At 25.7% G+C, this 27,383-nt stretch overlaps 2 protein-coding genes across 3 annotated transcripts; both read left to right on the top strand.

Moving 5' to 3' along the window:
* Positions 1 to 5,313: 5,313 nt before the first annotated feature.
* Positions 5,314 to 15,440, top strand: LOC112596534 (ras and EF-hand domain-containing protein homolog). The gene is made up of 11 exons (XM_025342269.1): positions 5,314 to 6,018; positions 7,809 to 7,961; positions 8,044 to 8,230; positions 8,293 to 8,471; positions 8,547 to 8,623; positions 8,712 to 8,821; positions 11,397 to 11,619; positions 11,855 to 11,926; positions 13,612 to 13,736; positions 14,852 to 15,048; positions 15,286 to 15,440. Exons 1-11 carry the CDS (start codon positions 5,684 to 5,686, stop codon positions 15,374 to 15,376), a joined length of 1,749 nt encoding a protein of 582 aa, XP_025198054.1. The 5' UTR covers positions 5,314 to 5,683; the 3' UTR covers positions 15,377 to 15,440.
* A 1,707-nt stretch (positions 15,441 to 17,147) lies between these two features.
* Positions 17,148 to 22,842, top strand: LOC112596564 (DNA-directed RNA polymerase II subunit RPB1-like). Of its 2 annotated transcripts, XM_025342320.1 has the most exons (5): positions 17,148 to 17,209; positions 17,273 to 17,369; positions 20,480 to 20,838; positions 20,920 to 21,109; positions 21,724 to 22,842. In XM_025342320.1, the coding sequence occupies exons 3-5, from the start codon at positions 20,490 to 20,492 to the stop codon at positions 22,340 to 22,342; spliced, it is 1,158 nt and encodes a 385-aa protein (XP_025198105.1). In that variant the 5' UTR covers positions 17,148 to 17,209; positions 17,273 to 17,369; positions 20,480 to 20,489; the 3' UTR covers positions 22,343 to 22,842. The 2 variants fall into 2 exon arrangements, with proteins under 2 accessions (XP_025198105.1, XP_025198106.1); XM_025342321.1 differs by lacking the exons at positions 17,148 to 17,209; positions 17,273 to 17,369 and adding an exon at positions 20,180 to 20,426.
* The last annotated feature ends 4,541 nt before the right edge of the window (positions 22,843 to 27,383 follow it).

The following is a 27,383-nucleotide window of genomic DNA, read 5'->3' on the forward strand; positions in this document are numbered from 1 at the left end:
GTGGAAATTATGAAAAAATTAATATTTTCTAAAACGTTAATACATTTTGAAATTGTAGGTGTTGCTGCTCGATAAAAAAAAAAAAAAAAACTACTCAGTGCAATATTTTTGTGCATGCGTAGATACCATCACAAACCCATAATGTAATATAATTTTCGGTAGTTATCCAAAATTGTCGTTATTTCCTCGGCTATGTAATGTATAATTTATTATCTTCATACAATATACTATACATATTATTATATGTTAACCATTGTTAAATTGTAAAAAATGTTTTCGCGACGAGTTAATTTATTGGATTATTATGACCGAAATAATTTTCGCAATATTTTTAAACAGATCGGACAGAATTACGTCATCCATTGTCTATATTTCTACTGATAATCGTAATATACAATATAATATTATGTACCAATATTGTTATATTAATATCATTATCCTTATTAGGGCCGTATTCAGAGCAAGGCAAAAGGGCATGGGCCAGGGATGCAATTCTTAATATCACTTATGTAATATTTAAAAATGTATATTTATTTAAATTTGTTTAATTATTTTGTTATACTTAACAAAGTATAACATACGATTTACCAAACTTCACATCATTTAAAATAACTTAAGATTACAAAAAAAAAAAAATTTAATTTTACATGATATCGAGTAATTTTGATTTTGATTATAATTTATTATGACAATTATTAGTTGTTGCTTATCAATGTTTATCCGTATGAGAAAGAAATAAACGGAACGTTAAAAGTATAGTATAAACTATAAATACAAATAATTATTAAAATTTATTAATTAATACCTAGATTTTTATGTATTTAAACATGTTTTATATATTATCTCAGATATTTTTTTGTAAAAAAAATTGCAAATTTCCCATTTGGGGTGGTGGTGGAGGGGTCGCTAATTCAGTGATTCGCTTGGGGCACCACCAGACTACAATACGACCCCGATCCTTATACTTATACATTGTAAATAAAAGCTACATCCGTAAATTTGTTAAAATAAATATATTATGCTATGCATCTTTGGGAACCCTTCAAAATTAGAATAGATATTACATAGGTTATATCTATACAAAAATATGCGATTTTAATAAATCTATGTAAATAGATCAACTCGATTAATACACTATGTACGGTAACTATATACAAACATTTTAACTACCTGTTATATATGAATACCTACCTATATGACATTGATTTGTACGTTTTATTATTATGTATAGGTAAATAAATATTTATTATATTGCATAAATAAATTAAATTACTAACCGTTTTAAATAGATTCACGCGTACCATAAGTCCATAATGGTGTAATGTAATTTAAGTAAGAAAATAGAAATGTACAATTAAAACCTTAAACCATTTCTCTAGCGTAATAGATAAGTACTAACGGTAATTAAACTAGCTTGACAATACATAATATATTGTGTGGCTTATCGGACCAACCGTCTATTGACATAAATCCTTGTGTTAACTGTTTCACATTGAAAGTAGATTGCTAGCATAGACCTTATTTGGGTATATTTATCTACTTTAAGTAATTATATTCCATAATGTATATACCTATATATTTAACCTTAATAATAGTGTATAAGGTCAATTATAGTTTACAAGCAGTGATCGCGATTATGGATTTTTTTTATGAATATTTAAATGATTGCAAGCTGAATTTTATGTGATCATTATGTAGTATTAAAAATAATCATGATATTATATATTTATATGATTAATTAATACATTTTAGACATCATAATATTATGGAAGTATTTGAAATATTGAAATAAAGCTAGGCAAACAGAATAATATTTAATTAAATAATAATATAAAAGTCAAAATAAATAATAAGCTGTTGATATAGTATTTTCACATAATATAATATAATATAGGTATTTTTATGTTCCATATTACATGGTTTATTCAATTTGTTTCTCATAATATGCTATAGTAAGTAATAGGTATATAAAATGTAGATAATTACATGTAACCTGTAAATAGAAGGTTTCTTTACTCAGGTCGTTGTAGCCTATAGATTCCTATACGTATATATTTAAAAGATATAGATACACTTAATAGTGATAGTTTCTTATCACTTGGTTTATTAAAATGTTATTTAATAGAAACGTTGAATATAATTATTAGGTAGGTATTCACCTAAATTGTATACAATTATAATAATTAATAACTCTTATAACCATACTATACTAAGTAAACATAATGGTTTAAATAATAATAATTAAGGAAAATTTTAAAATATATTCATTTTAATCCTAACCTTTCCATCATTAATGATTTATCCTAATAAATCAGTTTTATTCATTTTAATTATGCTATTTACCTACTGCAGAGAACTAATATACTTTATAATAGTATTTATAATAATATAGTGTGTATAAAATTGATTAGATGATTAGAACCGAAAACGAATTGATGAACTTAATTATTAATATTATTATACAATTATAATATTTATTATAATATTATATCAACAATTTGATAGGTAACTTAAATAATTAATAGTCATGAACCACAGAGATGAGTAATTACAGATATTATGCACATCATGTCTACACAATCGTAAATAATGTATTAATGTATAATATTTTTCTTAAATTCTTATCGCCACCAATCACATTAGTTCATCATGTTACAGTATCTAATTTTTTATGTATTAATATGCTGACACCGATAAGATAAATAATTTATTTGAGATATTAAAGCAATAACTAAATTAAAAAGACTTTAGTTTTGCGTATAATATAAAATATCATAGTGGGTTTGGCCAAATACTAAAACAATACATCAACAGTATTTTAATTGCGCATAGGTTTTAGCTAATATGAAGCTATAAATTATTTATCAGTGTTGTATTATCGCATATTATTATCTACTACGTATAATCCATCCGTCAAAACTGATCGTTTTATTATTTTAGACCAAATACAACGTGTAACCTTACAACAATAAACCTGTGACAGACTTGTTGACTTATCAATATGTTTTAACATAGGTTGTGTACCTATGTATAATTTAATAAATTCATCACTTGTTTGAATTGTATATTTTAATATATTCACTTAAAATGGTTCAAAATTGTACCGCATGAGTTCAGATTGTTACATTTTTTTAAATGACCATTTGGAATTTTCACATTAAAGATTCTTGGAAAAAAGTTTCATGTTAAACTTTTTTTATGCCTTTATGTTTATGTAATACAGTTTATTTTATATGTATAAAAATATACCAAGACGTCTTTTAGAATGAGGATTTTTATTTTTTTTCCCCCCAGTCAAGTAAAATAAACTATGCAAATTTTATAAGATCGAGAAAATTATTGTTGGTAATTTGTATTGTTTCATTCATTCGAGAGCAAAAAAATGTTAATGCTTGTATAGCATAATTAAACAAATATTTTAATTATATTTAACAAAAAATCAAAATTGATAATATTATTGACAACATAATTTTATAAGCTGAATACATTTTAATGAAAATCAAATTTTAAATATGATTATAAAAGCTTTTAGTAACTATATTCGAAATGAAAATATTTAAATATATATTGGTACATGTATATAAAAAAATAGATAATTCACTAAAAGGCTATTGGAATTTTTTTTTTAAATAAAAAAAATACGTTTAAATGTAAGTAGGTTCATACAGATTCAATTTCCAACCAAGAGTGATATTATTTAATTAAATTTTTTAACATAATAGTTTACTCTTAACGATTATCTAAAAAGTGTTGATCACAAAAATGATAAAAAAACATGATATTTTATATTTATATAACAAAACTATCACGCTTTGATTGGATTATAAAATCATTAATATGATATGTGACTATGCGAGTTCTACACAAGAATATTTTTATCAATAAAAAATAGGAGAATATGCATCTTAACCCCTAACTCCTAATGTCCTTAGATACCGTGATTGGAATTGTGAAAAATTAAATAACCTTACATTATATAAGCCTTGATATAGTCATGTGAGTATTAACAAGTCAACAAGGCTGTATCCAAAAATTATTTTCGGGCGTGGAAGGAGGGTGATAAAATCTGTGTAATGTATATTGTATATTTACTGAATTTAGGTTTTGATATTTGGTTAACAATAAGACAAAAAAGATATAATCTTATTTTATTAAAATATATGATCAAATAAATAAAATTACTTTAAAATCTTATCAACTTATACTTTATTTAATTAAATAATTTTACGTGTTTGTCACAGTCTGGTGGACAACAATAAATTATTATAATATTTTTAGTTTAGGTACACAAATAAAATATTTTTGTAGTTAATAATTGTCGCCGACCATTGAGACGTCGACTAGCATCTATAGCAGTCATGTTGATCAATAGCAATCTATTATTAGACACTATATTAATATTTTTATATGATATTATGATAAAAAAAAAAAAAACAGTCATTAGTCAATTTAATTAATTGAAGTTTTAACCATTTATGATTGAACATAATATTTATGTTGGTATTAAAAATAAATAGCTACTCGTATTTTAAATATTTGTAAGCTATTGAAGATATTTCTGGGGGTCTGGATCAGATACTTAATTTGATTAACAATACTGAATATCGAGTTGTTAAAATTTTGTTTTGATTTAAGTATATTTAACTATATATTACGAGTATTTGATTTGATTTTTTACCTATTTTTTACATTGTTTTTATATTTTAGTTAAATTATAAAATAACTAAAAATTATTAATAATAAATTAATTATTTTTAATTTAAATAACCTACTATTTAGTATAAATTAAAAAATATATTTTTATAAAAAAAATAATTTATAATTTAATATAATCGCTTGCAGGTGACGTATGGGAACTATTTAAAACAACAACTTTCATCTTTTAATACCAATATTCAATTAGGAACACATTTCATTAAAAAATTATCTCTCATCGGTTTCAAGCAATTTGTATTTATAATAATTTACCTAACATATTACCTATGCAATTTCTATTATTCCTTTTAAGAATTTTTAAACGTTATGATCATAATTTAATTTTATGTTTAATTTAGTATTAAGTTGAAGGTTAAATCATTTAAGTAACAAATACGTGTTCTTATTATAATTTTTATTTCATAAAATTGTATCTAATAATGTTAATTCTAATATACGAGTAATTATCGTCCATATAGATTTGTATTATTTACTATTGTAATAACAATAGTCGCTGATATTCATTTTAATAAAGTTATATTTTGGTTGTAATATATAAAGCAATAATATGGATATTATTTATACAATGATTCGTGCAGTGTTTAAACAGCTTAAGCAACATAGCACCGATGAACAAATACATGACGTCGCGTTGTCTGATAGACCAAATTGTATGTGAATGTAAAATATTTTTGTGACAAAATATATTTGCTAATTTTTAGTGATGAAATATACTTCATATTTTTTTAAATTTTATATGTTTTAAAACATCTTGTATATTACAGTGAGTGCGTTTAGTGCATATTTGTCATTGATACCTTAACTAATAATTACGAATAATTTACGTGTGCATATTTATTTTCTTCGGTTTGGTTTTTATTACCATGACACATATTAGTTGGCTTTAATTATTACAAATATCATGTAGTGCGTAAAAGGGGCCATTTACACAAGCAAGAACACTTTATAAAAAAAAGTGTGAAGCATAATGAGTGACGTTCATTTAGAAGATTTATTCTACGAATGTGATCGAAATGGCGAAGGGAAAATTGGTCCAGAAGAGTTTCAAGAATTATGCGCCAAATTTGATATTGAACCCAGCGATTCGGATGTGATATTTACAGATTTGGATCGCGACGGCGACGGACAAATATGCTTGGAGGACTTTGCGTGGGGATTTCGTGATTTTTTATCTCCTGATAAACAAAACAAACAAAATGAATATATACATCATGGGCAATTGGAAAAGAGAAATTCACAAGCCTGGTCAAATTTTGTAGCTGTTATCGGAGAGCCAGCTTTAAAAAAATTATTCCATACGAGGTATTTATAACTTATATCAAGTTTATTAAAATATTTATCGTTGCATTATAATATTATATAGGTAATACGTCTATTACATAGTTTAATCAAATTTTGAGGAATTCCTAATTCAAAAATATACATAATATATAATGTATGATAGTAAAATAGGCACATGTATAGTTTATTAGTATATACTTACATACATGTGTGATGTGTATATTGTATAATTTTTATCCTATCTCTATAGTAGCTATACATTTCCTTGCTTCTTTTACTCAATTAGTAACTTATCAACACTTAGAGTTTTTAGAGTGGATTAGTTTTTAATGCTTTATAAAAATTCTTATCTAGTCAACCGTTAAGTTAATATTATCGCTTCTTGTTTTTACCTGTTGTGATTAATATACTTATTTATGAAGCTTTTTATTATATTCTTGACAACTCGCTAATATTTCTCTACTTTCTATAATAGCTTATCCACGTTTGTTCTTATAGTTTTTGAATTTATTTTTTTGTTAATTCTTATTTAAAAATGTATGGATTTACCAGTTACATAATATGTATACTTCAGTATATTATGGGTATAGAATATATGCATATTTAAGTTGTTATTTTCTTAATTGTACTTCATGTCAAAATAGAAATTTAAATAAATAACATACAATATAAAGATTAAAAATATAGGTTATTACAAGTATGAACAGATTAGATGAAACACATTAAATACATTTTCTAATTAGTTATTCATAATATTCGGCATTGATAATGTAAGTGTGATAGTTTTTTTTTCTTTTTTTATAGAACACAGACCGACTGATCGACGTTAACATCTGCCTGTGTGTTATATACACACATGTCCTTTTTCTTTCCATATGGTCAGATAATATAACCGGAACTGTATAGTTTATAATGACAATTAGAATATCGAATCGGATAGCTCATTATAATCATCATCGTTAAGTACATCTTTTTCTTTAATGTCTCTGTCGTCCGACGACTTTTTCACATCATCAGCGAACGAGCTATATAGTGTAGTGTCATTTATTTTTCCATACGCTGCCTTATCATGGTAAAGAAGTACACCGGCGGGTCTGTCGTTAGGTCCTCTTGGGTATACGTGAAAAACATACTTGAAGGTAAAGTTATGCACTCTATGAAATGAAATGTTTCATAATTTCTAAGCGGTTCTCACCCTGGCTTGTATTTTTATTGTTTTATTTGCGTAAATATAGTTATTGTTATTTTTATTATTTTTATCATATTATTTCCATATGCCAGGTAACAGTGTAGGGGAACTGATGAATGGCTTGATCATAACCAATTTATCTATGTTAATAATTTTTAATCCATCTAACGTGAGATGATTTTTGTCTTGTCGTCGAAACTATTATCATTCTTTGTATTATTTTTTCTTAGTTTTACGCCCGTCTGAGCTTCCTTAGCTCGGTCATAACTTACATATCTACATTTAATATACTACATTTTTTATACCTACATTTTTGTGACATGAGTTGTTATTATTATTATTATTATTATAAAAAAGAAAAACCCCATAAAATCTAGTTTTTCAACTTCGGCAATGGGTTGGTGACCCTTGTATATTCTATCGTTACGTAGATAACACTCTACACCAAACATGAGGCCTAAATATGTGCGAGATGTTACAAGGTATTCGTTGAATTTATACATTTCTTTACTATTCAATGATGTATAAAATTATACAAATTTTGAATTATATAACCAAATAATGTTTCTATTATTTTTTTTTTTTACATATTATTAAGTCATTTACCCATTTATATTTTCAGTGGAAAAAAATTAGCGGATTTGTACATGGAAATTCAGAATTGTAGTCCATCATCAGAACTAATAACGCATTTTGAGGGAGCTTTGAGTTCATTAATGGAAGATGTAAAACGATTACACGAAGATAATGAAAAGCTTGAAAATATGTTTAATCGGTAAAATGCATCAGTATTAAATATAATATAAAAATATATAATAATTAATAATAATAATATTTTTTTTTTTTTTTTTTTTTAGTGAGCGTCAAATACATCTAACAAGACTGCGGGGCTTAGAAGAAGAAATAGATGCGCAAGTTGCAAAAGTTGAAGCTCAAGCTAGAGACGAGGCAAGAGAACAATTTGAATTTGAAAAAAAAGAATTAATGAAAAAAATGGAAGCCGAAACAATAGAATTAAAAACACATTTGAAATTGTTTCAGAAGGTTTACAATATATATCATTAATATGTTCTGGTTTATGTTTAACACAATTGAATTTTATAAAGGTGAACACTGTGTTAAGCCAAAAAAAAGCGGACAAAAACGATTTGGACGAGACCATAGAAGAGTCAAGAGAACTTAGACGTAAATTAATTGATACCCAAACTAATTTGGCAGTGGTTCGTACGGAAATGGAAAAACTTAGATCCGAATATGAAATTAAATGTGAGGAGTTTAACAACAAGTGTGTAACTTTTTTCAATGATATAAATAAAATCACTATTATAATATTATATTAAATATATTTTAATATTATTAGAACACAAGTAAGTATCGATCCTTTGGAAGAACAAAGTGGAGCACAATATACTATAAAACGACTAATGGATGATATTGGTAATTTCAGAATCATTAATATTAACTACCGTTATATAAATATATTTTACAAGGTCCAACATACTTTTTTTGTTTTGTCAAATTTTAGACAGCGGACGGTCTACTCTTATGGAATCAAATAATTATTATCAAAGAGATCTACAAGATGAACTCTCAAGTGCATCTTCAATCAATGCACCTTATCATTCAGCAAAAACGGTATTTAAAATTAATATGTAATTAAAACTATTAAATGTAAGAAATAAAAATATGTTGTTTTATTAATATGCTATTAATAAAACGAATAAATAATAACTAATAACTCTATTATTTGTCAATAAAACAAAAATTATAGTATTTTCTTAATATTCTAAGGTATCTTTAAATCTCTTATAATAATATGATTCTTAATTATATTGTTTTTATAAGATGTTGGATATGAAATATTTTTAAGAAATAAGCATTTATTAGCTCGTATTATAGGTGTTAGTAAATTAATTAGTAATGACTAGCATTAATATTTTTATTTTAAACATTTTATTAGGCATTTCATTAGGAATTATAAAACTATTTTATGATCTGGATTCATTTATTCGTTTTAAAAATCCATTAAATGATTGATGTTTAATAATTTAGTTAATACTCGTATAATACACTCAAGTCGGAGTGTTGTTAAAATTTTAAAAGTTAAAATGTTTTAAATGTTATTGGTGATTTAGCATGTGATTTTTGCTTTTTAAATTACTAAATTAGTAATTTTTAAAAGTTGGGGGAATAGAATAAATTAACGAATTATATACATTTTTATTTATTTAACTTAAAATATTATAAAATATAAATTAATATAATAGTAAAACTAGTTGATATTGGGAAAATATTCAATGAATAAAGTGATTCATATGATAAATTTTAAATGAAAAAATTTAAACTACAATATTTTTATCACTTTCATATTTATATTTGATACATTAAGTAAATTTACCAAATAATGTTAACAATATTTTTTCTAGAAGATGCAGTCCTAGTTGGTTACTTTTTTAGGTGATGGTATTGATGGTTAAGGTTAAAAATTCCCAGTGGTTTTTTTTTAATATTTATGATAAGCAAAAAAAAAAAATAAATAAATAATAATGACGATTTTTATACAAATTAATTTTGTTATTTTATTGTAATTTGAAAACAAATTATTTTTATTTTTTTAAATATTGATCAAAAATTTACGCTTTATCAAAAACTTTAAAATGTAATACAGGGCTTTTATAAATTGTTATTTATAGTTATAGTAGAATATTAAAAAAAAGTTAATATTAAATCTACAGTAATTTTTTTAGTATTTGAAGTTAAAATTAAGATAAAATTCATCAAAAATTACAAGGTTTTATGTACATTTTTCTTATAATAATTATGAAGTAACTTAAATATAATTCCAAAAATATTCTGAAACGATTGTGAAGTATAAATTTTATAATTAAAAAATAATCATTTTATAAAAAACAAACGAAATCTTATCAAACAATTTAAGTTTTTTTTGTTGTAATGCAAAAAGTATTACTCTTAGAAAGTTAAAATATTCAATTGTTATTTAAATTATAAATTCTTGAACTCAATAAGTTATGTAAGTATTTAAAAGTTTGAATATTTTTTTAGTGTATTAATTAAAATATTAAGGTTTGGTTAAAAAACTTTAAAATTCAATCAATATCCTGCATACATTTTTTTATAACAATTTTAGAAAAAGTTATTTAGAAAGTTTGAAGTTAATATTCCAACATAATAACAAAAATTTACAATTTTTTTTTTTGCTCATAATTTATAACCCAAAAATCTGAAAATATACTAGCATATTTTTTTTGATACATGCATAAAAACATTAGAATGTTGACGATATAGGTTATTTAAAAGAAGAATAATGATTTTAATTGTTTTGTTGTAATACAGAACTCCAAGGGCAAAAATTCTAAAGGCCTAAAACTATTACTTATTTTATTATTATTTACTATATAATCCACAGGATTTTTTGCTTGCTTTTACCAGATATTTGGAGATATTTTTTAAAATTTTTTAAGTGCGTCATTTTTGTTATTAGTAACTATTTCCTTTTTCGGTCTATTATAGTTCATTGCGTTTAAATTTTTGGATTTTAACTTATCATAGTGTTAAACGACTATTTTAATGATTATGTTCATGCATTTTTTAATCATGCTTTTTATATTGATTATTTCTGGTTCTTTTATGTTTGAAATTTATGTTTTAAAAAGTATCAACGATATAGAACAACAGTTTTTTCATTTTTTTCTCGTAATTTTTTAATACATTTAATTTAATATTTTTATATTACTCGTATTATATAATTTTAATTGTTTTTATTCAAATAAGATAAGTGACTCACTCGAGTATCAAACAATATAAAATAAAAAGACTTAATTTATTGATTTTGGGTTTTATCGAAAAATAAATTCTAAAAACAAAATAATAATTACCTTGTAGATAAGTATTAGGTACTTAAAACATTACTATATTTATAATTTCATGAAATTGGCTCATTTTATGAAAGGTTAAATTAGTTCTAGGTCATTTCAAAAAGTATAACAATACATAGTGCATCATCATTAAATTTCTGTAGAATACTAAAAAAGTTATTCTTACATAATATAAATTTATTATGTGTGTAAGTTGTTTTTCATTACGTGGTATACCAAATAATTTAAGGTAAATAAATAATATAGCTAGAGACTTTATACTTTATAATCGTCAGAATTTATCAAATTTATATTAATACTACAATCGTTTTCAGATAGAATATGAAGAAATGAGTTTATCTGGTCGTGATTCACAAAATATGATGCAATTTCATACACCAGCTAGTGCAATGAGTATAAGTAGTTATGATATGATGGGTAATGATCCAGAAAGAACATATAAAATTGTATTCGCCGGTGACGCAGCTGTTGGAAAAACATGTTTCATACATCGTTTTTGTAAAGGCACCTTCTCCACAAAACTTGGATCTACTTTAGGTATCAATTAAATGTCATTAAAATATTTCAGAAAAAATCTTAAAATCTAAGTAATAATTATAACAATCAAAAGAATATAAGTAATAATTACTAATTTAAAATGTTTTCTATGAATACGCCTTATGGGGGAGTTTAAAAAAATTAATGCAGCATATTTGTATTAATAATAAATAGACAATTTGAACAGATAGTTATTGATTAATATTAATTATTGTTTTCAAATTTAATTTCACAGGTGTTGACTTTCAAGTGAAAACAATTAGAGTTGATGATAGAAGTGTAGCATTACAGTTATGGGATACAGCTGGTAACATTTAAAAAGATCAACTCTTTCAAAAAAATTAACTTTGAAAATTATTATTTTCTAAAAATATTATAGAGATAATACAAACTAGAGTTTGCACACGATACACTTGACAATCGTTAAATTAATTCTTTTAAATTAACTTCCAGTCGTTTAACACTTGATACATCATAGTAAAATAACATTTTTGGAATTAAATACTATTACACTAAAACACATAATTTTTAAGTATTATACTAAAAATATAAAAAAAAGATTGTTGACTAAATATTATTTAAAATATTTAAAAATTATGTTAATTTGAATTTAAATTACATAAATTTTATTTAAAAATACAACATTAATATCATAACAAATTACATCATAAAATTATTTAAAAATTGTATAACTGATTAATTATTACAAATGTAACCAAGTTACGTAACTTTGATTCATGTAATTGCCATTTTTTTATGTCAGTCTCTACTTTTTATATATAAAAAAAATTAAGAAAACATGAGTTCTGATATAATATTGTATATCATTTAACATTTTGAGAGTATTTTAAGTGTTTAAAAATTTTTTTTATGTATTTACTATTCGTGCTTAAATATTGATCTTGACTTTTGAAAGACCTTGAATTTCCTACAGTCGAGCAATGAATAACCAATGAATATTGATTCTGAAGAAAGCATACTATAGAAAAAACTATTACACAATTATTATATTTATAGGACTTGAATTTAAATTCCCAGAAAAAAATATCTTATAATAATAATACTCATAAAAAATCACAATAAAATATTTTTTTAAATTTAAATTTAAATATTTAAAAAAATTTAATTATTTTATCGAAAAAATTGGTAATGACTCAAATGCCATAGGTTTTATCAATAAACAACATCATATCAGGGCTGTATTATTTGTTCTAAGTATACAAAATATAAAATGAAGGTGTTAAATGACATTAAAATCTACATTTAACTATTTTATACCTGTTATATTTTTAGCATTGCATTTACCCTAAACAATTTCTTCAGTAAATCAATTTTCTTAAAAATAATAAAATTACCTTAAAACACTAAAAAATGCTTTAAGAATCATAAAATAATGAAAAATATAACATATAACTTTTATTTTTAAGTATCTTTTACTAGGGCCGAATTGTGTACCTTGAGAGTACCTACCTATTTTTCTAGAGCAACAAAAAAAAAAAAAAAAATAATAATAATAATAATAATAATTGCATATTGCATCGGAATTTAGGCTTTATATCTATTATAACATATTAATAGTATTTATTTAAAAAAAAAAAAGTATATTTACTGAAAAAATACATACTTTAGAAGGAACCTAGTACTTCACGGAGATTTTTAAAATTTAAAATATTTAATCACCATGTTGAGCAAGAAGTTTCATAGGAAACTTTAAATAATTAGTAATGAAAATTTAAAAGTTTTTAATAAATAAATTATATTATTTGGAATTTGAAACTTAAATTAATTTATATAATTTATAAATCAAATAATAATTACAATACTTTAATTAGTTTGTAATTGAAATAAATGTTAAGACATAAAATAATCACTACTAATATTATATATGCTTCAGTAGATTATGTATTTTTTATAGTTAAAATTATTTTAACAAGACTTATGAATTTTGCAAAAGACTAATGATACATTTAAAACATTCCATGTTGTTTAAAGGACAAGAGAGATTTCGTTCCATTACAAAAGCGTATTTTCGAAGAGCAGATGGAGTCGTTTTACTTTATGATGTAACGAATGAAAAATCTTTTATCAATATTCGTCAATGGGTTTTATCGATCACGGTAAAAAGATTATTTAATGAATGACCATAGTTATACCTAATAGTCAATATAGATAATTATATTCATGTATAATACCTATATGTATATATTAATTATTGATAATAGTATTAAATTAAAAATTTTAGATTCGTATTAGAATTAGTGCATTTTTAATTTTCTTTAAATCAATTTAATTTCAGTAATAAATTGATTTAAATAAATGTTAAATTATTTTAAAATCAAAATTGCAACTAAGCTAATTAAATAAATGAATTAAAGATAAGATTCTAAGAAAAAATCGTATATTAAATGTTTAGTTTATTTATATCATAATTTTTCAATATTTTAATAGAGATAAAAAAAAATTCATTAGAATATTTTAAACACGCTACTCGCTATTAATTATACTACTCAAAATTAGTGTCTTCATATTTTTTCAGATTAAAAATCTGATGACGTTAATTAATTTAATTTTGTGAAAACTTTAAGTCTTTACAGTAAAATGTTTGGAAGTAAAGAAGCCTCTTAAAAATAATTAAAATAAATTCAATGTAAATAACACGATTTTAGAACGGTATATGTAAATATTTTTAATTCAAAACGATTTGTGTACAGTGTACACATCATAATAATTTTTTTAATAATTCATAAAACACTGTTTGCTCTATTTCCTTGTTACAATTGACTAGTATTTAATAAATAATTAAACGTGTACAAGTTAGAAATTAAAAGTTAATTTAAAAATATTTATTATTTTATTTTTCAAGATAAATTGATATAATAAAATATATTTATAGTGCATAAAGTTTTACTTATCGAAAATAAATCTTTTTTTTTCAAATAACCGTAACTCGAAAAATTGTTTACTTACGAGTTAATCAACTCTTTTCCTGGTATACACTTATTTATTAGATAAGTGATATTTTTTTATCATGGGTTATTATTTAGAATGTTGATATTGTGCTAGCTGCAGTCAGTGTAAGCTCTACATTTCCCTTTAGGTGGTTTTTGAAAATAAAAAATATTATTACATGTTATCAAAATAATAATAATTTTAGTAATGAGTATTTGTTATGTACTAATAAACAAAAGTACCTATAATACCTACTTAATAATTTCAATATATTTATACATAGGAAGTATCTGATAAACAGTTACCGATTTGTATTTGCGGTAACAAACTGGATTTAAGGCGTGAGGCAGAGTTGCAAGGATTGACTTGCGTGTCCACAAATCATGGTGAACTTTTGGCAAAGGATTACGATGCAGCATTTTTCGAAACTAGTTCCAAACTAGGAACAAACATTAACAATGCATTGATTACGCTATGCAGGTATAACTTTTTTTTTAATTGATTTCTTATACACAGTCAGATATTGAACTTAACACGTTGTACGCATATTTTAATCATTTAACAATATAATATGTATAAATAAATTACATATAATTACTTTTAAACATTTCGAATTACTAATCACATATCCAATAAAATGTAAATAAAAATTTGTTAATATTGATACGATATAGTATTGTATCTACAGTTACTAAATTGTCAAAAAATTATTTTCAGAGAAATGTTGATTAGAGAAGATGTTGACATTCAAACGTCTGCTTTATACATCGCAGAACAAAAACCTAGATTTAACCCGGGTTGCTGTTAATAATTACACATATTTATTTACCTTAAAAATCTACAATTATATTATTTAAATAATAAAACATAAATACATGCTATATAAATATAATTTTATATTAATAAAATATTTTATTCCATGTAATAATCGTAAAATCCAATAAAAATATGACATGCTATGGTTTTAACTTTTAAATATGAGATTGTATCTTCCATTATTAATATTACTTGCATCCCTAAAAGTGTGTAAAACAATAAATAAATGCAAATTTAGTTGAATAACATTAAAATTCGAACAAGAATAATATCACAAAATCAAAATTAATTATTTTTAATAATAATATACCATTGAAACGAAGTATTATTGAAATGATTTAATGCATTATACAAAATTTATATTGTCAGAAATTTTAAGAATACAATATTTTAGCCCAGTAAGTAACGCTATAGTATTTTGCTGGGGTTAAAACGGGGGTGAAATAAGGAGATTCCACCCTCTACAATTGATCATGTATAAAAGCCCTTTAAAATTGTCTTCAAAACCTACCTATACTTATACGTTCAAACCTCTAAGCTGAATCAAATTAAACATCTTTTTCGTTAAAATAATTACAAATTTACTCTCAAAATAGTATCATTTTACTTTTTTAATTTTATAAAGTTATTACTTCAAATATTTTTCAGTTTGATAAAGATATCATTATACAGATTATTACCTACTTAGCTTCTTTGTATCATCTCACTATTCTTTATGTTAAGTTATTTACATACTTTTGTTATAATAATAAAAATATTAATATATATATATATTTAATTTAATTTAATAACCTATATTTATATATATACTCGTAAGTATATATATTACATTTGTATTGTATTATATTTTATTATTGTTTAGACGTTAAGAATACTAACATTAAGATATGCACCTACCTAATGTAACTTCTAAAAAAAAAAATATAATTAATGTTTTATTTTAAAAATATTAGTAAAATAAGTACTTATTGACTATTGTTACTTATGTTTAAATATTCTGTTATATTTATCATTGATTGCAAAAACATAATAAAATTAAACATTTTAAGTAATAAATATTCTTAACTGGTACTGAAATTAAAGATAACAATTAAAAAAAAAACTAAGTGCCGACACACAATTTTTACAGTTGCTGGACACAAAAATCAATGTCTTGTGAATTTGTGATATCACATTGTCATAAATAATAAAACAGAGTATTATATTATTATATTACGGGTTATTCCTGAAAACTTAATTCAACCAAATACATACGGGATACTTTAGTAATGTAGATACTTATTACTTTTAGAAGTCTAAAATAAATAATACTTGATTGGAGGTTTAAAATACCTATCATTTTGAAATGCATTTGAAGTTTTGAAGTCAGATTCTGAAGACTGTCGGGAATGCGAGACGACGTCACGTTAGTAGTAATTGAAGGTTATAACTTATAATAATGTTCTTAATAATGATCATATACACTGTAGAATAACAGTGCGTTTTGTATATAATATACAATATACATATACATATTTATATTTATATATAAGTGCTAACATACCTGCCTGCCTAGTTAAATAAATATATATACTATATTATATATTTGGTGTTCACTTGGCGGTGATCGGAAACAATGCACCGCAGCCGATTTATGCTCAATAATTGACCCTGAACCCGATAATTCACCATTAAACTGTAAAAACGGTTTGGGTGTAGGCATTAGCCAAAACGAATGAGTGTTTTTGTGTATATTATATGAATTTAGTAAAACGTTTCGCGTTATACGATTTACTTGGCGAGACAGAGTCGGCTTGAAACGCGGTTAGCCGCGATAGTGTACGAAGTGAGTGATACATACAGCTGCAGATTTACTACTATACGGCGATAATAAAATATTATTTTATAGTGTCATTTTACTCATTTTGTATTTTGAAAAATCGGTGAATTCGTTCGGCGTGGTGTGCGACAATAAGCCTTTTCGTTTCGATCAGTGTATAACTATTGTAAGTTTGTTTTTTATTCCAACTAATATAACATTTTACTTATTGTATCTAGGTATCTATAACTGTTTTATTTTCACGCAAATGTTTAATAATGATATTATAATCATGATATTGTTCTTAATAGAGAGAACGGTCAACATTACCGCGGGTAAGCTGTAAAACAATATTATACCAAATTATGTCTGTTTACTTTTGTTTGTTCTTTACACTAGTTTTGTCATTGTTATTATTTTCGACATTTTTTTTTTCTTATCACCGAATCTTTTATGGAAACATATGTATTAGAACACACATTAGACCATAGTAAATAACGATATAGGTGTATAGCATGATTACTGTGTATGTTGCATGTGATTTCTTTGATGTGTTGATTCCATTTACCAGTATGAATAACAAACTTAAGAACTGTTTTTGGAAATACTTAAATTATGATTTGCTGTAATTTGTAATGCACAGTTTAATACGCTATTTTATTCAATCGTTTCTTGAATAATAATTTAACAACGAGGGAATTATGATTGCATTCTCGTTTAAGTTAAATTGCGTACAATTATAATTTAATAGGCGTTCATTTAAAAATATTGTGTGTATTGAATGATCACGCTTTTTTTTTTATGCGTCTTTATTTATCTATGCTCCTTCCCAACTCAGAAGTTTCTATTATTTTTAAGAACCGTAGTTTGACCTTATAGTTTCACATATTATCTGCTTGAACTTAAGTATATTAAAAAAAAAAAAAAGAGTCTGTCCTCGTGAGATTCGCCCGACCTTAATATTCTATTCGGTTGGGTATACAATAGACAAAAAGAATACAACCTCGTACTCGAACTGTAATTTTATAGCATGTAAAATAGTGTAGATACATATCTTTAGTACCTATAACATTTGTTAAGCCCTCCACGCGTTCGTTTCTATAATATTAAACATTTACATTTTTTTAAAACACGTTCACTGTTTTGCTTGGTATCACTCTTTAAAAATCTTTACAGATATTATAAATAACCATATAATACGTTTAGGTACTTCTATGTTCGATGTAATTTAACAAAAATTTATCAAAAATTAATATAAACAAATAAATAATAAATTGTTGAATATTTATATTTGATGATTAACGATTTATTTTTACTAACGGTTTCTAATCGTGATTAAAATAATTAGCAGGTGAACGTTCCGGATGATTAATCTGTGACCTTAAATTTAATTTATCATGTACCTATATATACCTTAAATAACAGTGCATTTCTAGACATGAATATAAAAAAACTCTAAACTATTCATGTCTAGAAATTCATAGTTAATATTTTTAATGATGTTTCTGCACAATATTCTTTATTGGCATTACACTAGTTTGTTTTTACATTCATTTTAATGTTTATAACATTAATTTAAAAATGTAATTGAGAAATATGTGTTTGGGTTTTAACAATTTATTATATTTTTATAAAAATAACAAGAATAAATAATAATAATAATATATTAACTTGATATACCTACTGTAGTTTTTTATTGATAGATATGAGCATTATATTTTATTATTCTATGGAAATAATCAAGTTACAATATTAACAAAAAATATAAATATAAAAAAAATATCAATAATAAATAATTTATAACAATATATTATATTAAACATTTTATAAGAGACTAGTTATTGTCATGTTAACCTTTATAATCCTCATTACGTAGTTTTTTTCGATTAAAAGCAATAAATTATAATTTAATATGCTTCTAATTAATATTTATTTAAATCGAGTGCAAGGTATTTTTAGGATTCGTCTATTTTTATCAATATTTGAATAAAAAAAAAAATGATATTGGTACATATTATAATATATTATAATATACAGAAATGTGTTACATAACCCTTAAACGACAATAAAAGTTTTAACCGCATGTTAATGAACAAAAATAATTAATATATACATACAAAAAAAAAAAACAATAGACAAAAAATAACAACAGCATTATACTTGATAGTGAGTATTTTATTGACAATAATTAAATTAATTGATTACTATTTAATAACTTACGTTTAAGTTAGGTTCATTATTTGTAAATAGTATTTATATAATTATTTATTTGAACTATAGAAAAGAAAATCAATACAAATAAGAATTACGTATTTTTTTCAAAAACAATTAAGTTTATTACGAGTATATTAAACAATAAAGCCACAATATTAAAACAAGATTAACTCGAACTTTGATGTAATTCGTTTTAATTGATTAAAATATAATATCTTCTACTGCCATTTATGAGTTGTATTTTAATTGTAGGTATTAACTTTTTGCGTCTATAAGTATAAAATAAGTCATATTATGTTATGTTCTCATATTTAATCGTGTACTTATGTCTCATACCCATTATTTATTAGTGCTCGTACTAATTGCATACTCATATTATGATTATATATTCTAGTTCATAAATTTATTATAACCAATAATTAACATTATGATGTTTAATCAAACTCAATGGGACTAAATTATCATCAATAAAACATAAATAAAATTAAATCAAGTCGTAAATAAATTGTAAGTAGTTATACTAGTTGTTATAATAAAATTAATATCATAAAAGATAAAAGTTTATTTAAAGTTAATAAATAAACAAATAAATAATAATGAGTATATCAAACACAATGGTAGGCACAAAGTACTTTAGCTTCTATAGGAATTAGGAATGCAAATTAAATTATAATACAATATAATATAATATAACATTTTTTGTAAGATCTACAATAGTATTGGTAACCATGGCAAATTATTTCAATCGGACGGACTATGGACAGACACAGCAGACGTACTTGACATTTACGCGTAATACCTAATTATACTACGCAGTAATTTTATAATAATACACACAGTAGAGAAATCTATAATCAAGAAGACGTAATTAAGAAAATCGGTTACCTACCAAAAACATTGACAATATAATTGAAAGTAAAGAGTTTATTTTAAGACAGTTATAAATTTGTATACAGCGAAAAAATACGCTAACGAACACTCAATCTACTGGGAATAATATCCAGCTTGTAGTATAAATCACGTTTTAAAGGTGACGTTTAAAACTCGGGCGTAGAAAATGTTTAATTAATATTTAATCAACAGGTAGTTGATAATGACAAAAGTTTCAACGGCATCTAATAAAACGTTACATCTAACCGGAATCGGATTGGCAGTCCAGGCGTTTTATATAAATTTAACGCTGGACACCGTGATGGGTGGCGATTTTGTTCAGTTAAAGCCCGCAGGACCACCCATCATAAATCCGGCGGGAGTCTGGAGCGTGGACCAAGTGCCCCAGGGATACGGTACGGCTGGCAGTAACTTGGCGTTGAACGGATTGCAAGCGTTACAGGCGTTCGGCGGGAACAAAATCGACGCCAACGGATATCGGGACCAGAACGGGTTCTACCGGGACAATAACGGTGCGCTAAACGGATATGACGTCGGCAATACGTATGGCGGTGAGTGTTTACGAATTGCAAGTACTTTTGAATTTCGCGTGGTGTATGCATGTTGACGGTATGAGTGAATAAAAACCAAAGGTGTCAACGACCGTGGCGTTACAAGTGTCGAAGGCGGAGCTTACGGCGGGATAAACGGACGGAACAAGGGACACCAAGTCGCTGGATTCAGCACTTCGTATCAGAAAAACGAAAGCGGCAATAAAGCTACGTATTACGACGACGGTCTCGGACACGGCGGAGTGATTCAGTATGGTGCGAAGGATCAGAGGTAATATATTATAATATTAAGTGGTACGATTAATCATAATATGACTTGCATAATTAATGATGCGCCGCGTAAACTGTAAGACGTTGTAAAATCGTTGCTATTTGCAGGACGTGATCGGTGTGATTGCGTTAAAACGGTTGTGTATTAAATTATACGAGTATACATTATGCGGGCATAACGTCCCTTTCATTTCATTGAATTTATTTCCGATTTCGATTTCGTGCGGCTGATGATAATTGAATTCATTTGACACGAGTCTCGGAAACGTTTGTTCTATAAAATATATCATATTAAATAATAATTGGGTCGTGATAATGATGTCGACAAAACAGTATCAAGTGTCATTTTTCGCAGGAGATTTTCACAGTTTTTATCCGTCCGGTGTGCATTTTCGGGGGGGGGGGGGAGAAGGTTAATATTTTTTTCATTTTTGGCCATCAAGTCCAAATAGCCGATATTCGCATATTTTACATTATATTATAAGACCTCTCTGCTCGGCAGATTACACGATGCGACGTTTAGTTTTTCCAAGGGTATACCTACGGGCGATTCGCGACGAAGACGGCGGCGGAGTAGTTACACTTTGGGTTTTTTTATTTTTTTGCGGTTCACAGGTTTAGAGACGGAGAAGGCAAGGCGTTCGGAGGGGGATACCACGATTCGTCGGTGAAGACGAACGCGGGCGGTCAACAAGGCCAGTTCGGTAACGGCGACGGTTACCACACCGCCGGCGGACAGGCCGGCGACGCGGTCAACAATCAGCTGTACGGCACGCGGTCCGACAGCGGTTCCGGCATCGTGGCCGGCACGCCGTTTTTGGTGTCCACCTCGGACCCGCTGCCGCCGGTCGTCCACCTGCCGCCGCAGTACGTGCCCCAGACACCACCGCAGTACGTGCCCCAGGCTCCGCAGTACGTGCCCCAGGCCCCGTACGTGCCGCAGGCCCCGTACGTACCGCAGGCCCCGTACGTACCGCAGGCCCCGTTCACGCCTCAGGCCCCGTTCACGCCCCAGGCCCCGTTCGTGGCCCCGGCCTCCGTTCTGTACCAGAACAACATACCGCAATTGCCGCCGGTCACGCAGCAGCTGCAACCGGGATCGATACTGCCGCCGTACAACGTGCAGTTGCCAGCCCTGTCGCTGTCCGCCCGCTCGCCGTCCGGCCAGTACGTCGTGCCCATGCCGCCAAAACTCTACGTGGACAAGCCCAACGCCACCAAAACGGACGGTTGAACATTTTCGATCCATTTTTTTTTTTTTTTTTTCTATTACAGTTTACTAATTTTACGTTGTTGTCTATTAATACATTCCATTTTATTTACGATATTGTGGCTAGTCGATATGGTTATTCGTTAGGATCAGTTATACGATATTGATAATATTTAATAACAATAATAATAGTAATAATAATTAATAATGATGATGATGAATTATATGCGTTACGTCGCGTTACCCGCGTTACATGTGTATTAGATTGTAACGATGACGACGATGTATATTGTATGGATTTCAGATGATGATATAATTTGTGTGCTTAGAACGTTTAAAAAGTTTTATAAAACGCACCGATGTCGATTCAAAATTTACCGAACACGTCATACGAATATAACGTGTAAAATATCGAACGAATACGATAGTGCAGCGATGTGTGTAATGTATATTATTATATTACTATCATGAGACACTTATCAAAACGTTCAAAACTACATTTTAGATCACATTTATCTAATACTGTTTTTATTTATATTTATACATTATTTTTTTTTTTTTTTTAACTCGGGGTTAATATTTTACATTATTTATTTATACGAAGCAATTGCAGATTGTTTTTTTATTATTTGTTTACGACTAGACCGCTCGGATTTACTTATGACTCAGGGGACAAGCCGTATTCTCCGGGGAAGAGGGGTAAATCAGTGTATCCTTCTCTCACGTAGTATATAGGCACCGACGAGGGCGATAATAAATTCTTGTAGCAACTGTGAAGTCAGCACCCCCGAAATGTACTTGACGTTTTCCGCGAATAAGAATATTTTTAAGAAGTCGTCGAATTTCTAACTGAAGTAAGTACTATAAGTATAAGCATGAAAGCGATGATAGAAATAGTATCGAGTCACTCATATATGTACTTACTTGATGATGAAAAAATTCATTGTTAATAGAAGTTTGTTATGATTTTTTTTAAGCACGTTATCTTATAAACAAAGAACAATATTAAAAGTAATATACCTACATATTTATTTATTTTTAATTTGATGGTAGCTTTATATGATAAATTAACATAAATTATTCATGTATACAAACCGCAATAGAAAAATAATACGTTTCGGTTGGCAATAGAAAGTACCTATAACATAATATATAATAATTTAGTTCTCAATAATATAACATTATAAGTCGATTGAATTTCCAAAGTGCTTAGGTATTGGATTTCTAAATTTATGACTTAAATACTGGTTACAATCAAATCATTAACGATGAAAGTTAATTTAAATTGATTACATTTTCTTCGCACAATTTTATTTTTATAAGACATGCGAATTCAAAGTTTAAAAAAGTAAAAACTATTTATTTTTTTTTTAGAAATGTAAAAAAGAGGTACATTTTAACTCACAGGAATTAAAACTATTGACTTGTATCGATCTCCTCTTAAAACGACACATCTAGAAAATTCGCTTATGTCTATATATGTCTTTTAATTAATTTCAAGAAGTATTTTACGGACTATCTATATTCTATCTATAATCGTGAGTTTTATTCTTTATGGTACGTCGATAACTAATTATGACTGAACCATAAATCCTTTCCGTTATGCTGAAAAATGCAAAATCTATTTGTGTATTATCTAGCAAATACGTTTATTTTATATGCTATTATATGACCTATATAATTTAATTACTTACCATAAAATAAAAATAAAAAGCTATCATCAAATTATAAATGAAAAATAAACGAAATAAAATATCAACAGTTAAGTTTTTATTTATTTTTTAAAAACTTTTTTAATATTTGTTTCATGATCTTTATTTTTACTGCTGTGTTAGTTTCAAAGAATTCACCTGTGACACATTGACAATATTTCGTGTTAATCGATTTTTTATTACGCAATAGTGTTGATTGCTTGTCTAATTTAAAGCAATAAGTAAATTTTCTAAGCTATTGCTAAATAATAGAAATATTTTTTATTAAATTTATCATCATCTATACCATTCAATATTCACCTAGTCAGCGAAAGATATATACTAGATTACATATTATAATACAAAATTTATTTATTAAAACCGTTTACATGCAGAAAGGTGATTATTTTCTTTTGGTACTTTCATATGATTTACTTTCAAGAATCTGAAATTTCATATTGTGCGTTTTCATTTGTTATAATATTTTTCTTATTTCTCTTACTAATGTAAGCTCATAGTTGGATAAATTATAATATGTATGATGAATTTTGTGCCCATTGAGCTATAATTGTTAAATATAAGGTAAAAACGAAGGTGTCTGTATATGTTAAGTTATGAGAATTTTAAATTTGTAAATATTTTACTCATAGGTACTTTAATATCCACTTACAAATTAAATTAACTATAGCTCATGTGATTTAAATATTTATTAAAAATAATGTATCATCAGAATTATTTTACCTCAAAGTGACTAATTAGTAATTACCTTTCTGCTGATGGTTGTATACTCGTACATAGAACTGTGTTCTATTTTTATAGAATTTCTTTTGTTTGTAATAACTGTTATGATTATTTTTAAATAAATTTTATTATATTATATTTATTAATTTTAATAACGAGTTGAATAATTAAATCATTATCCGACAGTGATATTTTTTTACATAATGGCTAACTGATACCTTCTAGACTATTTTTCACACTATCTTCTATATTATATTATATAATACACAGCATAGTTTTCTTGAAAGCTATAATATGACATTTATTATATGAAACATTTTAAATTTGAAAAATAATACTATAATAATTGGTTTCAAAAATTAAATGCTATTATCAATGTGAATTTATTTAATAAAAATCAAAAATATTTACTACTCAAATACGCAACATATATCTGACAATATTTATTTTAAAATAAAATTCTTGGTTGGGTCACTAAGTCGTAAAAATGATTTAAAATTAACTTTCGCAAAGCCTTTTCTATTTTTAAATAGTATTAATAATTAAAATATTGTATGTATACGTAGTGTTAATCAGAAAAAAAATCATGAAGTAATGATAGTTTTTATTGTTTTGTTTAGATTATTTGGTTTGGAGTGCTTTTTATCTGTGGAAATGTCATTTAAATTTGTGTTTAAATGATTTTAGTACTTATATAACACCTATTATGTAGCTAATATTAAGTCAACTTAACTAGAACTTAACTTAATCATAAATAAATCGATTATGCTCTTACAAAATAATGTTTTGCTGTAAGTTATAACTTGAGTCTTATTATTGATTAGTAGTTATGGGTGTCGCGACCAATTGGTCTACATTTAGGATCCACTATCATTCTACACATCATACTATTATGTATATTATTATCAATAGAAATTCTACTTCTCCCTTTCTCACTTCACGAGGAAACATTTAGATTATTGTCTATGCACTATATTCCATAAAATATATTGTCACAATAATTGTCATGATAAAAAAAAAAATAAAAATAAAAACAATAAATCAGTTATAACACGATTGCTTGTCTGTTCTATTATTATCACTAAATAAATCCATGTATTTTTCAAAAGAAAAAGTCATTTCGTCGTAATTGTATTATAAGCCCTCCGTATAATACTATTAAAACGGATTACCACGCCCATCGATTATACATGCCGGTTGCAAGAGTTGGGATGTATTATAGGCAACTATTTTACGAGGGGTGTAAATATTATGATAGAGAGAACAATTTGCGATTTTCATTATTTTATGATTTATTATCATACAACCCTAATACATATTTAACGAATCAATATAGATATAATATTACAGGAAAATAACGATAAGACCCAATTATCTCTTTACGAAACATTGGATTAATATATTATAGTAGTGTATATACGTATATAATTTAATGATTGGCATAAAATGTTTTGATAAAAAAGAATTGGGATTTAGTTGAGATGAAAAAATGTTTTTTTTTCTGAGTGGCAGTTCAATAATATTATGCTTTGTTTTATCCACGGTTTTTTTTTTTTTGTCTAATCATTTTTTTTTACTAGGGATAATATAATATTATAGAACTCCAAAAGTATCATGAACATTAAAAGTTTAATATTCAATAAACGATGAATAATTATATAATGTATAAACAGTGAAACCTCTGAATAGCGGACACTCTCTGCCACCAACATTTCGTCTATTATTCAGAACGGTTAAATTTTTTTAATTCATAAAGAATAAATGTATAAAAAGAAAAAATATTAGGTTCAATTAAATTGTAATATTATTATTTAATGTTTTAATGATTTATTAATTTTAATATTTTAACAATACATATTTAAATAAATATGAATACATAGGTACATTTTTAATTAAAACTCAATTTGGTTTTTGAACGAATTCATTATTATTATAGTAATATAATTGCGTTTATCTGTTGTCATTTTGTCATTATTTTTAAATTGAGATTGAAATATGTGTACACTATTTATAGGTTTTCCTAAAAAACATCCGCTATTGGGAGGTGTTTGTTAGGGGTAGTTTTACTATGTGTGTGTGCATCGTATATTATTTTTATTATTTTTTAACGTATATGTCAATATTTATTTAGATAATTTGGCTTGATAAGCATATAACAGTAATAACATTTCATAGTGCATAAAAAAAATAATTATTTATGTAACAATGGAATTTTTCAAGATTCTAAAAATAAAATGTTTTGATTACAACAAAATAACAATACTTATTTTAAAAAAAATTATTATTATACGTTAGAGCATCTTATTTTATTCACCTTTATTATAATAAAATATCTTTTAGCTGTGGTTTAAGATAGGATATGATTTAATTTACGTTAAGTTCAATTTTCAAGACTGAAAAATATATAAATTATGTATTATATGCATGGGTTCTATTTATGAATAGCATTTTTTTTTATTTTTGGAAGTTCCTTCGATATTGGTAGTTAAACACCAGTCCCTGAGAGACTAATACAAGTGAATATTGAGCGTAATACTGAGATTGAACTTATAAGGATCGAATAATTAAGTCAAACTAATGAAATATATTTTTTATATTTAATTAGAAAATATTTCAAACTTTTATATATCTAT

This window comes from Melanaphis sacchari, unplaced genomic scaffold (genome assembly GCF_002803265.2).
Source record: "Melanaphis sacchari strain LSU unplaced genomic scaffold, SCAv2.0 Contig32_pilon_pilon, whole genome shotgun sequence".
Taxonomy (NCBI): Eukaryota; Metazoa; Arthropoda; class Insecta; order Hemiptera; family Aphididae; genus Melanaphis; species Melanaphis sacchari.